A 15,232-nucleotide genomic window follows, 5' to 3' on the forward strand; every position below is an offset into this window, starting at 1 on the left:
ACTTGTACCAAAAAGGTTTCCAAATTATAAACTACAACATTCTGTATTTATAATAATTTATTCATTCCGTTTCAATTGTTTCTTTAAACAATAATTTCATCCAAGTAATAAAATAATTCAATTACTTTGACCGTGTCTTATTTAATCATATTTACAATAAGATACGTAAATTATACTCACAAAATCATCCGTCAATTTTAAGCAATTTAATTAACTCATATCGGTATACGATTAATTAAATAATCAATTAAGAGTATTTCCCTATAGGTATGACCTAAGGGGATCAATGGATCACCACCGTCGCACGACAGTAATGTCAAACTCTAGTCAGCCAATCATTACCGATATATGTTGACGAGTTGACAGTAAAAATTACATCCCACATGTATTCTTAAAATGAGATTTTAATAATGATATTTAAATCATGTGATCGCACTATTGTTGAGGACACATTTCCCAACAATCTCCCACTTGTCCTCGACAAGTGTGCGTTACCAATTCTCTTGTCCTATTACTATCTCCCACTCAATGCAAGGTGTCTTTCAGGTCGTACTTGCAAGTGATCATATCGAGAGTGGTTTCCTCGATCTGGAGAATAACTGATTGACCGGATTTATCCACTCTGGATACCTTCCGAGCGTGGCCACGCATTTCCAGTTCATTACTCCTCGAGTGGCCCTGAGATATTGTTTTAACCCGACAAGGGGATGGACAATTCCTATCGCACTCATTCCCTTCGACTAGCCACACCATCATAACCCAAAATATGCCCATTTGACCCCATTTACGAAGGTCGTAGTAACACAAATCAAAGTTAATGTGAAACTGTGCCATCTTATGCGAACAGTCTTTAGTCAAAAGAATCGACTCATTAGAATACTATAGTAGCTCTCGCCACGACCAGGCTATATAAATTTGCGAGAACTCTATAAGCGGTCATAAGGCCCGACAAAGTGTTCCTAACGATGCCTATGTGATCGACTAGTCATCTCACATGACTGTATGGCACTTGAACTTGCCATCAATCGCATCACACTCTAGTCACTTCGAGACGTCACCTCATACAAGTGACTATGGGCGAATACAATGCTAATCCGTGATCACTTTAACGGGGTTCAATTGTCTCCACAACCCGTTTGGATGTAACAAAGTATAATAAAAGAGTTTTAAAATAAAACTCGAACGACAAATGCGATTATCACACATGAATAGTCAATGCTCGATTACTATTTCATGTTCTATAATCTAGTTTGATCTTGTACGTAGTTGTTCATTTTAATTCAATTGAAATGACATGACTCATCATGCTTTGAGAAGGCTTTGGTTAGTAGGTTTTATCAACTTCTTGTACCTTACTCAACCTTACTACATACTCGTTTTCCTTTGTAATGTATACATTTGCATTACAAAACTTTTTGATTACGTGTCGAGATCCAATCAAGACATAGGCCCTCTAGCCTAAGAATAGCTCCCACTGTTTTCACAGTGTGCATGACTCATCTTTCTTGCACATCTCATGATCGCAAGTGTACTCAATTTCCGTTATAAATATCTCTCATTGTTCTTTATTGCCTAGAACGATTCTAGAAAATCTACTTCTTAATTAACATTGCCACAATGGTATCTTAACCATCCTAATGTGTTTTGATTATGGTTTTGTCGGAAACCATGCGCAATCTCAATTGTCAATTGTCACTTGTGTAACACCCTTACACAAAATTGCATCATAAACACTTTGCATCATAGCCTTAATGCTTCTGCAAGCACTTAAGGGTAATCTTTATGGCTTACTTGGTAAAGATTACTTAAATTCGATTTTGAAAACAATTCATCATACTCAAAGCATATGAAGTGTTATACATCATTTCTCATTTAATTGATCCGCAATGAAGCAAATGAAATCAATCAAATATGTTCAAATTAATTGAACTAGTCATGAATCTTATCAACATAAGACTTCTTATTGACGTTAATATCATGTGGATTTATCTTCATAAATCCGGATAATAAAGATGTATTATAATACTCCAAAAGTCTTATATCATTCGCAATGATCAATATGTCATCCACATATAAGACTAATTAAAACTTCCGTAACTCCCACTAAACTCCATGTATAAACACAACTTCTCGACTTATCGAGAAAAGTTTTATCACATGATCAAAATGTTGACTCCAACTCATTGATGTCCTACTTAAGATTCTCTCTTAAGTTTCACATTATCTTAGGATTGCAAGAATCTATAAAACTCATGACATGTATTGAATACATTCCTCTTATTGAAGAAGTGGGTTTTAGATTCACTTCTTTGTATGCATATCCTCAAAATGAAACACAATCCCTAAGAAGATCCAAATAGACTTAATCATTTCAATTAGTGCAAAACCCTTTGCAACCAATCTTGCTTTGAAATATCTCTTTATTAGTGCAAAACCCTTTGTCACTAATCAAGCCCTTTCGTTTCGGATTTTCATGGCTCTAAGCCTTGTATTGAGTTGTGACTTAAACACTCTTATGTAAGTCATATGTTCATTACTTTCTAGAAGTAATTAACTTGAATCAAACAATTTCTTGTAAGTTATAAGCTCTTTACTTTCTTAAAAGTAGCATGAATTCATCATTTTTAACAAGTGACGAATTTAACCTCCTAGGTTTGCAAGAAACAATGTCTTACACAAAACGTCTCATGTAGCCAAGAAAGACCAGTTTTTTGCGACATAACATTCTCTGTGGCATTCTTTGTGGCTCTTGAATAATTTCTCTCACTCTGTCTTCTAAAAATAAACTTGTATTTTAGAAAGACAGTTTCACGAGCCGCAAACCCGTCGTACTCGTGATAAATGAGGGGAAAAATGAGCATTTGTTTCTTGTAAAACTTACAAACATGGTACCCTTACCATTTCATATCTCATATGATTCGATTTAGTGGAAAAATAATTTAGACAAAATGATAAATCCCCAAAAGGATCAAGTAACTCAAGATAACTTGATCGAAGTCCAAACCTTATCGAATAGCGTTTGAATTCTTATCCAATCATACATTATCCCATAATGCGTGTTAAGAGAGATTAATTTGTGATACTATATCACAATTCATTTGGCTTATATCAAAGTCTTCACTTTGATAATCCCATCACGACTAAATCGTGATTCCTTGAACTCTTTGAAATTCTTCAAAGATTTCTCTATTTACCTTATTAAGTGAATATATTAGTGTCAACTTAAATCGTTGGTAAAAGATAATGATCAACCTATTTTGGATAGATAATTAACAACCTCGATCTCCTTTTCAACCAAAAGGCATGAGACATCTTGCTTTGAATACAAGATACGCATATACCATTAACAATCTAATGGTTTCAAGAGTACTCGATAACTCTTTGCGTTCATCATTCCAAAATTTAAGGTTTAATCTTGGGTTACCAATTTGAGTCTTGTATCATCTTCATGATATATCATTCTAGTTTGGTTTAGAATATACTCACCTTGATGATGGGCTAGCCATACATCAAATCGTGGTGTATAGGGTCACAAAAGTGAAAACCTCTTTTGTATCTTAACAAGTTTATATTCTTATTTAGAGTTTATGCACTTAATAGTCACAATTAAGTACAACTTTAAATCCAAAAGCTAGATTGAGTACACAATGACTCTATCTCTCATCATTATTGTTGCTAGTCGTCATATTGTAATCATCCTATGTGTCGAATACAATGATGAAAACCTCCACTGGTTTCTAATATTGACGAATTAGTACTAGCAAAATTTATGTTTAATCAAATAAACATTTAAAGAAGAAGGTCCCATTAGATGTCCCACAACTAACTTGTTGATTCTTCAATAATTTGGGGTAGTTTTCTTTCTAGTGTCCAACATTTAAGACAATGGAAACTTTATCGGTCGGGATTGATAGGTTTAGTATCGTCATTCCTCAATGGCTTTACTTTTAACATTACCTTGTATCAATTCCTTTACTTCTTGAACCTCGTCCTCATCTTAACGGTTTAAGAGAATGCTCCCACTCATTTCAATAAGTCTTTGCTTTGAGAAGCAAAATTGAATTCATGAAGATTACTCTTCATTTGTTCGTTTCAGTCTTAAAACTTTCATTGAAGTGGTTGCGTTATTTTGGTCAATTTTGATTTCCAACAAATCTAGTTACCAAAACAATTTATCGCTTCAAGGTACTTAATTCAATTAAGTATATGAATAACAATCCATTGTAAGTAGATGTGTTAGTCAAGAATCAAAAACCTGTTTGATAATGAATAACTTTAATCTATACTCTTTGCAAGAGATCCTTAGCAATGGTTCATATGAGGTTTTAGAAGCAAATTCATATTTGTCTTTAGTTAGGATGTTTTAATGGAGATTTGAATCAAAAACGAAATGATATCGTATATGAATTGTGGTAAAGAAATAGAACAATGTGATAACGGAATAATGAAAACAAAACATTTATCGTTTTATTAATACATGGAAAAACAAGTATAGCATTTACATAGTGACCTCTACCCAACTATGATAAATGATTCCAAGACCCAAATTCATATTAACTTGGGCACGGTATGGCCGATGAAACCCTTATCAATATAACTCGGTGGATTAACGTTTTAATCGATTCTACTTTTAGAACTCTTGGTCGATAAAATTACTCTAATATTTATCTATAGCCCGGAACACATGCAACTACGGTCGCGAATACTTCCGTTGAGCTCAATCCAAATTTCGAATAAATGTGTCCATGATCCAAATCCACATCAACTTGGGCACGGTATGGCCGATGAAACCCTCATCAACATGAATTCGGTGGATTAACACTCATCACCCACTTCCCCTACGTAACAAGGTTTGTACCCCGGTAGGGCCGAGTGCACTCCCTCGCGAAATAGGTTTTCATGGTTTCTACTATTTGGTAAGGCTATGTCTCAATTAATTGTTTTAGCGAGAGGTCATGTCAATTTATTATCTATCACGTTTTAAGTGAACTAAAGCGGTGAACTACGATAATTCTAATTGACACGGTCGATAAACTCGATAAAAGGATGCATGTTTTAGTTATGGCGATTTAGCGATGCATGTGACATAAAATAAAATGCAAGCATAAAAATAAATAAATAGATCCTAGTATGGCCTTTCCTAAAATAGGAAAAAAAAAAACTATTTAACTATTACATATTCGGAAACCAACTCCATTGGTCCCTTGATCTTCGGTTGAGGCACGCATCTCGAGGTAACACCGTCTTTATGTATCGCCATCTTGAAGAAATCCGTCTTTGGGAACTCCGAGATGAATTTAAATTACATAATAAATTACATAATTTCCTATTATACATTTGTAACTTAAATAAAATAAATCTATTAAATTACAAAACGGTGATACGAGATCACAATAAAATTACAACCGAATCGATATTCCCATACATTTCGGGAAATACCAATTAAAATCTAAGGCCATACTAAGTAAAATTACATTATTCAAAAATTACATAAATTAAAATTATGACAATCATAAAGAAGATGCAGCATTATAATATGTATGAACATGCTCAATTTTATGCTAAATCGCCTTTAAATAGCCAATATCGTATATTACTCGGTTTTTACGGATTTGCGTGATTTCAACATTTTATAATCACAAAAATACATAAACTCATATTTATGCATAAGTTAATTACCCTAACCTCTTAGGACTCAAAATATAGTCTTCACTAATAATTTGACCATAATTAACTTTTATAAACAAAATTGTTCATAAATGGACCAAAATTACAAAAATAAGCTATTAAACTTCAAATAAATCACAAAATTTCAAATAAATTTGAAATTTCAAATTTAAATTCATGAACATTCTGGAAAAATTCCATGACACTCATAATGTTCAAAATCTTTGGTTAAAAATTTCGAAAATTTACCGGAAAAACAATGTTGCGGTTTATCGATTTTTTAATAAAATAATCATAAAAACATGGAAAAATTATTTTCACTAACTTTTCAATTTTAGATCTGAAAAAGATAATAAAATGCAACATTAGACGTTTTTCCTAAGTCATAGATTATGTTTTATTAATTTTCACCAATAATGTCACTATTTATGCTATTTTTCTTCAAAAATCCATAAATCATGCAAAAAGACTTCTTTATAGCCAATTATTTTACACACATCTTGTAAAATTGCATGTGACAACATATTAATTTTCTATGACCAGATTCGAAATTTAACTCATATTAACCTATTTTTAACCTAAATCCGAATTTAATAATGAAAAATTCATTTTTCGAGCATAACAAGTCCAAAAATTATGAAAATTTACAGGTTATCTCAAAATAATATATGTGACAACATATCCAAAAATCAACTGAAAATTCGAAGTATAGCTAATTTTAGACCAAAAATGACATTTTTACTCATAAAATCATATTTAAATGCCATTATTGTAAAATATGAACAATAAAAATCCGTAAAATTAACCAAAATATTCTAAAACATTTTAGGACCAGAAATATTAACATGCATGGATTAATTTCGTGATATATCATAATAACACAAAATTTACAAGTTTTATATGTTACTCTTTATAACTCGGAAAAACTTTTAACCGATTTGCATGCAAACAACCGTGGCTCTTGATACCGATTGAAGGAAAAGTAGATTCATATACATGCTAACATATTCATATATGTCAAAATTAATTTGTCATAAAATTAAATGTGGATTTTATGCATGCAAACAATATAATAAAGGAGAAGAAATCATGTTCTTACATTGTTGTTTTCGGTTTTATGGGCACAAAAGAAATCGCCTTTTCTTTTGTTCTTGAGCTTTCCAAATGGAAGAACAAGGATTCAAGAGTAGAATCCCTCCCAAAAGCATATACCCAAGGAATACATCTTAATAAACCAATACTATTTAGATCTAGTAATAATAATGGTTTTACAATAAAATTGATACAAATAAATTGTATTTGGGCTCTTGATTATTTCGGTCAAGAGGGGATGTTTTTGTGAGATTTTATTTCTCTAGAATTATCATAAATTGTAGAGAGTTTTTAAGGATTTTCTTACACTAAGAAAAATAAGATGGGAGGAATGAATGATGTAAAAGAGAAGAGCTTTTCTCTCTTTCTTGTTGGTGGCCGAAAAAAGGGCATTGGGTAGTATGCCCAATGCCTTTTGTTTTTGCTCTTCACAAGAGACTAGGCATGCAAGCCTACTACCTAGCTTTTATCATTGTGTCTACCATTAAACAATTAACACAATTTTATTCCACTAACTCCTTATAATTTCGGTACATACAAAATAAAATGAATGGTCTATTTTATTTTGTCATTTGTCAATTGTAACATATGTGACATGTTACTTGACATATGAAATTGTAATGTATTTTTAACATATTAAAAATCAACATACTCATAAAATGTCATATACAAAATCGACTAGTAATTCGTAATTACTTGTACCAAAAAGGTTTCCAAATTATAAACTACAACATTCTGTATTTATAATAATTTATTCATTCCGTTTCAATTGTTTCTTTGAACAATAATTTCATCCAAGTAATAAAATAATTCAATTACTTAGACCATGTCTTATTTAATCATATTTACAATAAGATACGTAAATTATACTCACAAAATCATCCGTCAATTTTAAGCAATTTAATTAACTCATATCGGTATACGATTAATTAAATAATCAATTAAGAGTATTTCCCTATAGGTATGACCTAAGGGGATCAACTGATCACCACCGTCGCACGACAGTAATGTCAAACTCTAGTCAGCCAATCATTACCGATATATGTTGACCAGTTGATAGTAAAATATTACATCCCACATGTATTCTTAAAATGAGATTTTAATAATGATATTTAAATCATGTGATCGCACTATTGTTGAGGACACATTTCCCAACACCCCCACAACATTAATTGCTTGCAACCTTGTAAACATGTTTGTATGATCAACACCATGAATCCCATATGACCCCATGACATCCTAGCACCTTTAACCATTTGTTTTCATCCTTCCTTTTATTGCTTGTTTTACTTTATTACTTGCATTAATCTAGGACACAACTACAAACCCAAACAAATCGTGACACTAGCATAAATCGAGATAGATAGACTTAGAACCCAAAGCACACCGTCCCATGGATCGACCTCGACTTACCGCTAACTAGTAGTTCGTTGAGTATTATAAATGTGTTTGATTGGATGTGACCCGACGACATCACCCATCGTCCCCATTTCATAAAAGGCCAAGGCGAGATGATCGGGTGTATATGTTTTGCTAGCTGGTGGCTGACAGGAGCGTGCCTTTGGCATTCTTCGCATTTCTTGAGGTAATCTATGGCGTCCTTCCTCATGGTAGGCCAGAAGTAACCCTGTCTTAGTGTCTTGTTGGACAGGCTTCTACCCCCTGTGTGATTTCCACAATCACCACTGTGGATATCACACATTACTGCCTTTGCCTCCTGTATGCTCAAGCGCCTCAGATAGGGTCCTGCTAAGGACCTCCTAAATAGGATACCATCAATGAGTACGAATCTGGAGGATTTCATTTTGAAACTCCTGGCGTCTTTCTGGTCAAGTGGTAATACCTCATCGCGTAGCCAACTAATGTAAGGCTTACTCCAATCATAAATCACTTCCTAGGGTGTGGCAGTACACAGTATCCATGCTTCGTATGTCCACTGGGTGGTTGCAGCCTTACTGGCGTTCTGCTGTTCATTCTGACGTATGGCGGATTTCATGACATGTATGAATGGTATAGTACCCACTGCCCCTGGAGTGAAGGCTGCTCCCAGGGTGGCAAGAGCATCCGCTTCAACATTCTGATCCCTTGGTATCTGCTAGATGTAGAAGGAGGCAAAGCGGAGTTTGAGCTCCTTCGCCACTTCCAGGTAGGCTATCATTTTAGGATCACTGGCCGTGTATACGTCATTCACATGGTTTACGATCAGTTGGGAGTCACTATACACCTCTATACGACTAGCTTGCAATTCTAAGGCTAATTGGAGTCCTAAGATTAGGGCCTCGTATTCAGCCTCGCTCGTTATTCGTTGCTTTGAACTCGCACCGTACTGCCTGTATTATCTGTTCCCCCTGAGGTGATTTCAGGACCAGCCCTACCTCTGCTCCCTTCGTATTGGATGCCCCATCAACATGTGACTCCCATACCTTCTCCCTTTTAGCCTCACTTAGGGTCAAGATTTCACTATCGGCTTGTTCTTGAAGGTGGAACTAAAGTCTAACACAAAGTCAGCTAGGGCTTGGGACTTTATGGCTGTTCAGGGTTCAAATTTCAGGTCGTACCCACTCAGGTGGATAGACCACTTAACAATTTTCCATGACAGTTCGGATTTCCTCATTATGGTTCTCAGGGGGTAGTTGGTCACGACTGAAATTGTATGTGACTCAAAATAGGGACGCAATTTGTACGAAGCAGTAACAAGTGCTAAAACGAGTTTTTCTAGAGATGTGTAGTGGGTCTCTGCAGGTAAGAGAGACTTGCTTATATAGTATACTGGTTTCTGCATACCTTCATGCTCTCGTACCAGTACAGCGCTTACAGCCGCCTCTATCACTGATAGATACAAGTACAGTGGTTCTCCCTGTTCTGGCTTGGAGAGAAGAGGAGGGGTGTTCAGGTACTGCTTGAGTTGCCTAAATGCCTTTTCATGCTCCTGCGTCCACTGAAACTTCTGGCTCTTTCTCAGGATGTCATAGAACAATCGACACCTGTCTGAGGACCTTGATATGAACTGATTTAGAGCTGATACCCGTCCTGTGAGCCTTTGTACGTCCTTTGTCTTCTAAGTAGATTCTAAGTAAAGTACTGCTTTGATTGCTCCGTGTTGGCCTCTATCCCTCTGTGCGTCACCAAGTACCCCAGGAATTTCCCAGAGGAGACTCCAAAAGTGCATTTCAGGGGGTTCAGCTTCATATGGTATTTTCTGAGGATTGAGAAGGTATTCTCCAGGTGGGATATATGTTGTTCTGCCTTCTCGGATTTGACTACCATATCGTCAATAATGTAGACTTCCATTGTTCTCCCTATCTCCTCCTTGAACATTCTGTTCACCAGGCGCTGATAGGTGGAACCAGCACTCTTGAGGCCAAAGGGCATCACATTGTAGCAGTACAAGCCTCTATCAGATCTGAAGGCTGTTTTCTCCTAATCCTTAGGGTCCATTTTTATCTGGTTGTACCCACTCCAAGCATCAAGGAAGGTAAGTAGCTCATGCCCTGCTGTAGCGTCTACCATGGAATCAATGTACGGCAGAGGGAACGGGTCTTTTGGGTAGGCTTTGTTAAGATCTGTGAAATCGACACATACTCTCCACTTGTTGTTCTTCTTGGGTACAACCACAACATTCGAGAGCCATCCTGGGTAGTTGAATTCCTTGATCTTGCCTGCTGCCAGGAGGTTGTCTACCTCCTGGTTTATCACCTCGTTCCTTTCAGGAGCGAATTTCCGCCTTTTCTGCTGGACTGAAGGAAAGATGGGGTCTACATTTAACCGGTGTGTAATTACAATTGGATCTATGCCAATCATGTCTCTATGGGACCAAGCGAAACAATCCATGTTAGTACGTAGAAATTCAATTATCTGCTCACGGATGTTACCTGCACAATCAGCTCCCACCAGCACCATTCTTGCTGGAAACTGTGGGTCCAGGATTACTTCGTCGAGTTCCTCCTAGGGAGGTGCGATATACTCCCTCTCGACGCACAGTTTCTGTAATTGCTATGATGGACCAGCTTCAGTGGGTTTTAGAGCGTTCTTGTAGCAATCCCGAGCTACATTTTGATCTCCTTGTATCTCCTGTACCCCCCAGGGTGTAGAGAACTTCAGGCTATGATGGTACCGCTTTCATTTCATGGATCCAAGGCCTGCCAAGTATCACGTTATAAGTTGACGGACCATCAATGGCCAAGTACCGTACCTGTTTTTTCATACCCCCTGTAAAGGTAGGTATCACTATTTCTCCAAGGGATTGTTTAGTTTCTCCGCTGAAGCCTACTAAGGGTACTGCCTTTTGCACCAGGTCTTTCTCGATGAACCCCATATTCTTCAAGGTTTCCATCATTATCAGATTCACATAGCTTCCAGTATCTACCAATATCTTTTTAACAAGGCAATTCCCTATAGAAAGGGTAATGATCAAGGCGTCATGGTGGTGTTCTGCCTCATCAGGTACGTCTGCCTCTTCGAATGCGATTGCTTGTAGATCCTGTCTACTAACCCTGAGGGAGAACTATGGTTTATCTCCTTTAATCTCGGTTGCATGGCGCTTTGCTATTGAATAAGTGAGACCACATATCTCCGACCCCCCTGTGATGACGCTCACGACCTTTGAGTAAGGTGGAGGTGGGGATGGTTAGGCCTGGTCAGCAGTATTGACCTTTCCAGATTTCGCCCCCTTAGGGAGCAGGTGATCCAAGCATCCAGCACTGTAGAGGTGCTTCACTTCCTTTCGTAGTACTATACAATCTTCTGTATTATGGCCAATATCTTTGTGGTATTTACACCTCTTGCTGGCATCTCTTCTGTCGTTCTCCCTCGGGGTAGGTTTCTTGGGCCACCTGGCCCTCTGCCGTAGCTCCCTGATTACCTTCATTACCCCAGCATGTCCAGTGGTGAACTCATAATCGCTGAGCTTAGGTGGAGCCTCGGTGCTCTCTGTTTCTCCTGAGACTTTGTTCACTGTGTTCTTGTTATAGGGTTTGGCTCTTTCATTCTTTTTCTCTGTTATGATTTTTTTGCTGGACGACGCTGTTCCATACAGGTGTCTTCTATCCTCATCCTCCTCTAGGCGATAAGTAGCCTCTGCCATTTGCTTGACTTCCTCAAAGGTGGCACATAGATGCTTGGTGAGATCCTTGTACAAATCAGAGTCGCGATGCAGTCCCCTTCTGAAGGCGTTGACTGTCGTTGTAGGGTCGCACCTAGGGATAGATATTTTTTCCACATTGAATCTGGTGAGATAATCCCCGGTGGACTCCTCGAACCTCTGGACGATCCGGTATAGATCATGACAGGGTAGTCGTATACCTATCAAAAATAACCAACTGGCTCTAACTAATATAGCTAGGGAAGTCGGGTCGATCTCCACAGGGAGGCAAAAATGAGATTTATCTGTTTTAAGTTAGTCTAAGAGTAACGTGGATTTGAGTACGATTTCTAAACTAAGAGAGGAGACAAGAGAAATTGAGCGATAAAAATAAAGGGATTAACAATAAAGATAGAGAACTAGGAATGTCGGGTCATCAATGAATGTCAGTCAATTGCAGCTAAGGTCACAAATTAGTCGATGTGTCGGTCTAAGGGGCAACGAATATCTCCTTTCGGTCTCAATTCGCCTTAAAATGCTATTAGCTTAACTTTCGCCCTCACTAAAGCATCATATTGTTCACTGCGGGTCTCACCCCTTCCAACCTTTCGGTCTAGGTCAAGGCTTACCAATATTAAGTAGGCTAAATGCATCGATTCAAATAGCTAGAAACAATTAAAGCAGTGATTAACAACATAGACTTAACAACAACGACAAATCCGTAAACCTAATTAGCAATTAACATCGGTTCATCGACTCCCCTAAATCCTAGCAGGGGAATTAGCTAAACATAGATAAGGGAAGAGCAAGAGCGAAAAATAAAGGAATAAACAACATCATAAATTAAAAATAAAGTAAAGGAAGAAAAAGAGTAAGGAAAGGAATTACTGATTAAGAGATCCGGAAAAGAATGGTGGAAAAGTGTTTAACAGAGAAAAGAGAGAAGGAAAAGCATGAAGTGTGATAGAAGCGTCGTCCTAGTAGTATCCAGGATAATTATGACCTAATCCCGACTTCCTTTATATAGGGAAGCGAGATTTTACAAACATAAACCCAATCACGGACTAAAAATCCCGAGCCCAATAGCAAACCACTCGATCGAGTGCTTTTAAACTACTCGATCGAGTAAAATAAAGCTTAAACCACTCGATCGAATAGAAAATCTACTAGATTGAGTAAATCCTAAAATGCAACTACTCGATCGAGTAGAAAAAGGACTCGATCGAACATAATTGTACTCGATCGAGTACTTTCCGGCGCACAATTTCCTGCTTTGCGCACTGAACTTCAAACGGCTGCCATTTCTTCGTTACTTAGACAAACAGGGCAATTCCGGTGGCGTTGGAAAGCTAAGAGGATAAAATTTCATCTCCAGTTAGAATCACCTGAAAATCAGTTGTATAACTCGAGATATAGCTCTCCAAATTAGGCACTAGCAATTTGAAGTTCTTCCTTTGCTCGCCTAGCTATCTTTCTTCTTTGCGCATCTCAAAATAGCTACATTCCCGCTCCAAATTCACTCTTCCTCCAAATGCATGCTAAACGGACGGTAAAAGGCTTGATTTCACTACTTTCTGGTTCATTCCTACAAATAAGACAAAACAAACCAAAGTAGCATATTCGGGGCATTTCATAGCATAAACTACGATAATAGCATAGAAATACGTGCATAAAAAGGCTTAAAAAGACTATATAAAATGCACGTATCAGATCACTGGATAAATTTTCTGGCTTGCGACTGCTTGCGAACTGCTAATTGAAAACGTTCACTAACCTTGCGAAGCTGGAAATAGACTTGTTGGGAAGGTTAACGAACCATTGGAGTGCGGCTTCTGACAAGGTGGAACCGAATCCTTTGCACATACATGCCTCCTTTTCAGGCCCTATTGCTGCAACCACCATCATTTTCTGTTTGCACTGGTTGATGTGCTCCTGCGGATCCTCTGTTCCATCATACAATGTCATTGTTGGCATGGTGAACCCCTTTGCCATGATGACAAGGGCAATGTTGTCCATGAAGGGGGAATCCGCATAGCACTCCGTGGTTGCTACCTCCATAGGACCTGGTAACCCTGGAACGTCGCTGAGTAGGGACCTGATATCCTGCAACTGTTGTTCTACATGGCTTTCTACCCCCATACCCTGATTGTGGGATACTGAGTAGATCCCATATGGATTTGGTGTTCCTCATGGCATGTAAGGAGGCACCATGTAGCTTCCAGGTAATGGTGTTGAGTTCACAATAGGCCTGAACTAACTGTCTGGAGTATATGGCATATAGGAGCATATCTCAGGGTATGCGTTTCTTGCTGACTGTTCCCCTAGATCGCTCCCTGGTACCACGGGCGTACTACTGGTGGTTGATATGAGATCTGGAGTCAGTGCTCCTAATCCCACAGGAATGAGTACCATGGGGTACGTTTGTGGCATCCTTGGTGGTGGTGGAACTCCTGGTTGTTGGATTGTACCATGGATGGCCACCGTTCCTGCTGGACATACTTGCTCGGGTGGCGTGGTTACCCCTGGTGGCAGCATATCCATATTGAGCCTGGTTACTAGATTTTGCGGCAGTAACCTCCCTGAGTACTCCTTGGCATTCCCCTGGCCGAGTGTTGACCTTGTCATCTGCTGGGTCGTTCCCAGGGGTGACATTGCATCTATCTTCTCCTACAAGGACCGGTTGTCCCTTTGTAACCATATGACCGCCTGCTGCAAGGATGTCATCCCTTGGAGCAACTGCTATACCGGATTCGGTTGTGATGCTCCCGGGAGACGGGCTCCTGTCAGGTGTCCTGGTGATCCTGGGCGCTACGAACTCCCATACTTATTAGGCTTTGGCACAGGAATAAATAACTAGTGATTTGCCAGCCTTCCCTGCTCCCAGATCTGTGATTTTAAGGGAGTAAGGAGGCTTTGCTGATATTTGGGGCCTGCAGTCACTCTGGTGGTATGGACCACCGTTGTTGAAACACCGGATGTGACACCCTCATACTTCAAGTGCCTTACCAGGACCACTTAAGGTTTGGAAACGTCACCATCTCGGTTACCCGAAACAATGATAATCATAAGACAATAACGAAACATACTTAAAATTAAATACGGTTTAAAGTAATTACATGTCAAGTCCAAAACTGTTAAACTGAAATACAAGGTTCTCAAAACGGTCTACTATAAAACTATCAAAACTACAAAACATCCTCAGACACATCGGAAGACTTCTAACTGCCACATGATGACTCATCTCAGCTATCCCATACGCGTCATATCACACCTGCTCAACAACTGCTCACCATCCCCGAATGGATCACCACAGTTTTTAAAACAATTAACGGGGTCAGCACTAGTTACATAAAACAAAGCCACAACGAAACAAATGCCAAAACAGCTCAACAA

The 15,232-nt window shown here is 38.2% G+C and overlaps 1 protein-coding gene across 1 annotated transcript; it reads right to left on the minus strand.

Moving 5' to 3' along the window:
• Positions 1–11,386: 11,386 nt before the first annotated feature.
• Positions 11,387–13,978, minus strand: LOC141649549 (uncharacterized). The gene is made up of 2 exons (XM_074458236.1): positions 13,614–13,978; positions 11,387–11,954 (listed from the first exon to the last, which is right to left on the minus strand). The coding sequence occupies exons 1-2, from the start codon at positions 13,976–13,978 to the stop codon at positions 11,387–11,389; spliced, it is 933 nt and encodes a 310-aa protein (XP_074314337.1).
• Between the last annotated feature and the right edge of the window lie 1,254 nt (positions 13,979–15,232).

This window comes from Silene latifolia, chromosome 3 (assembly GCF_048544455.1).
Source record: "Silene latifolia isolate original U9 population chromosome 3, ASM4854445v1, whole genome shotgun sequence".
In the NCBI taxonomy this organism is placed as follows: Eukaryota; Viridiplantae; Streptophyta; class Magnoliopsida; order Caryophyllales; family Caryophyllaceae; genus Silene; species Silene latifolia.

Coding starts and splice junctions, on each gene's coding strand:
- LOC141649549 (XM_074458236.1), bottom strand. CDS start 13,978: ATGGGGGTAGAAAGCCATGTAGAACAACAGTTGCAGGATATCAGGTCC. Junction 11,955..13,613: donor TCTATTTCCAGCTTCGCAAG/GTTAGTGAACGT, acceptor ATCTATCCCTAG/GTGCGACCCTACAACGACAG.